Raw genomic sequence first — 2,750 nt, 5'->3', positions numbered from 1 at the left:
CTTTGAACAGCTACTTATAGAATAAATAATTCTATAATTATAATAATAATATTTATAATTTTTTATCTGATGTTTGTTTTGGTTTCATGGGACTTTAACTATACATCAAGGCAAAACTCACAATTAAACATCTAGCTCTGATGTTTGTGAGCACCTGAGCATCATCATCATCATCATCATCCCCCATCCTCTCTCCAGTTCATATTCATTCACTGTGTCATAGCCGTCTCTTTAAGAGCCCTCTCCCGCCCCCTCTGCTGTATTTTTAGCTGAGCAATGCTCTACAGATGCTGAACAGGACGAGCAGTGAGTGGCTCATGTACCATAAATGATCAGGTCTGTGAAATGATGCTTTTGCGCGTTTGATCTCTCCTCTACAGTCGCGCGTGCAGGAACCACCAGCTGGACGCTACAACAACAACAAACAACAACAAACAACAACAACAAAATCACCACCCTTGGAGCCTGTGAGGGGGAGATGAAGTGTGCCATCGTGGATTTCTGAGAAGGGATTCGAAAATGGACGAAAATAAATTGCTCTAAGCCGCACAGCACATCGAGCAGGCCCCACGAGCGTCCCAGTGCGTCCTTACTGGTGCGTTCGGATACCAGTTTTTTTTTCTTTGCATCCCAGACCCTCAACAAAGCCTTCAAGACGGACGGAGTGGTGGAGCACCGAGGCAAAAACCGGGCCAACATGCGGGAGAGGGACTTCATGCCCAACATGGAGCGGGGAAAGCCGGCCACGTACACGGGGGACAAGAAAGCCAAGATGGCCGCGAAGACCAACAAAAAGTGGGTACGGCTGGCCACCGTGATCGCCTACGTGCTCTCCGTGTCCCTGGCGGCGATCATCCTGGCGATTTATTACAGCCTAATATGGAAGCCGACGAGCCAAGAGACGGAACCCACTACGCAAACCCCATCCAAGGCAAGCATCGAGGGCAACAACACCTCCACCAGCGCGAGCACTTTGAGCGGCAATTCCACGCAAGCGGACAACATCACCAGCGCGAATAGCACGCACCTGGACTTGGGGTTTAACGCGACCGGAGACCAGAGCACAGACGCAGAGATCGCAACAAAAGCGCTCGGACAGTACAGTTACGAACACGCGGTTGGACAGTACAGTTACGAACAGAACTCAGGCGGCGTTTCGAGTCAGAGTGACGCAAAAAGGGAAAAGCGCGAGTCGGACCCGGAGAAACCCGCGCGCTCCCGGAGCGAACCGGAACAGAGAGGACAAGATGACCCTAATATGGTTTAATCTTACACTAACGGACCGGACCGCACGTTTCCACATGAACTGTGTGCAAAAAAAAAAAAGTAGTGCAATTCTTGCAAACAATTTAGGATGGAGGGAGACTGACACAGTTATGTACTGTATGCATAGCGGTGCACGCGCCAAAAAAAAAACGACAACTTCAGGATCCATGAAAAGGTGGGAAGTATTCTACGCTTGGTGCATGGACGCAAACTTAATTCTACTATTGCGCAGCAAAGACTTGGTTATATATTCATAAAAAAAAAAACATTTCCATGTAAAAACATAAACTGTCCAAAGTGTAATCTTTTTTCATTTTAGGCTACATGGCATCTGCACACAAAGTTTAAGACTGATTGGCATAACCATTCACCTTGCATAGTGCTTGCATAGTTTCTAATACCTTATTGCCTGCCAGACGTATTTATTTGAACTGCAGCACGAAAGTAATTAACAGCATCCCCGTTTCTTTAGGACACTGATCCCTGTTTGTAAAAGGAAAAGATTTGACATTTGGCATTTTATTGGAACGTATGCATATAGCCTCTTAATTAACCAGGATCCCTAATTCAGGGAAAACCTGTATCAAGTTCCGCTCAGGTATGTGCAAAATATTTATGTAAATGTATTGTGCATTTGGTACATATATATGAAACTGTACATAGGTTACATGCTCAGGCCTCGATTGAACTTTCAGCATAGGCTACTTTTTACAAAAATCATGTATACTATACCACTCGAAGGAAAAATAAAGACCCTTGTAAAAACATGTATGTATTTTATGAATGAAAAATGATTTGGATGGTCTATAATAATGAAAAGCATCCTATTTTCATGCCTACTCTCTCTTTGAATAGTTGTTGATTCTTTAAAGGGGTTCTACTTGGTGCTTTAAATTCAGCATAACTGAATTTGTTATAGTATGCTAACAGAAGCTCTGGATTATTGAAACACTTGATGGTGGGAACTAAGGCCGTAGGCAGATAAGCAAAGGCGAAAAACCTTATGTTATGTAACTTAAAGTGTTATAAAAACAACGTTGCTCGGCACCTACCTTACACAAGGTAACAAACTTTGAACATAAATGGTTTCCCTTCAATCACAATAAAGCAAAAGGGATGTGGGTATACTCAAAAAGAAAAATACAGTGTATATATACGGTAAATAATAACAATAAAAGTGTTTTATCAACACAAAAGATGCGATTTATATCACACATCAATGTATGCATGTAAATGTGTGTATGTGTGTGTGTGTGTGGTAGAGAGAGAGAGAGAAAGAGAGACCGAGAGGGAGAGAGAGAGGTAATGGACCATAATGTTTATTGGCCTCTATCAGGAGACAGCAACGAGAGCTCGTTCATCTTCTGAGTCATTTCCAGCCATCTAGAAATGTGATCAACATAATCACAACTTCTCTCTCCCTCACACACAAATGCACACACACATGCACACTGCTTAATGCACGTCTGATTTGTATATAGTAG

At 43.1% G+C, this 2,750-nt stretch overlaps 1 protein-coding gene across 1 annotated transcript; it reads left to right on the top strand.

The window, feature by feature from the left end:
- The first annotated feature begins 236 nt into the window (after positions 1 to 236).
- LOC128535999 (putative transmembrane protein INAFM2) lies at positions 237 to 2,025 on the top strand. The gene has a single exon (XM_053510134.1). The coding sequence runs from the start codon at positions 698 to 700 to the stop codon at positions 1,265 to 1,267; it is 570 nt and encodes a 189-aa protein (XP_053366109.1). The 5' UTR covers positions 237 to 697; the 3' UTR covers positions 1,268 to 2,025.
- The last annotated feature ends 725 nt before the right edge of the window (positions 2,026 to 2,750 follow it).

This window comes from Clarias gariepinus, chromosome 13 (assembly GCF_024256425.1).
Source record: "Clarias gariepinus isolate MV-2021 ecotype Netherlands chromosome 13, CGAR_prim_01v2, whole genome shotgun sequence".
Taxonomy (NCBI): Eukaryota; Metazoa; Chordata; class Actinopteri; order Siluriformes; family Clariidae; genus Clarias; species Clarias gariepinus.
Note: the sequence above shows the minus strand (reverse complement) of the source record. Positions and strands in the feature narration are given on the sequence as shown.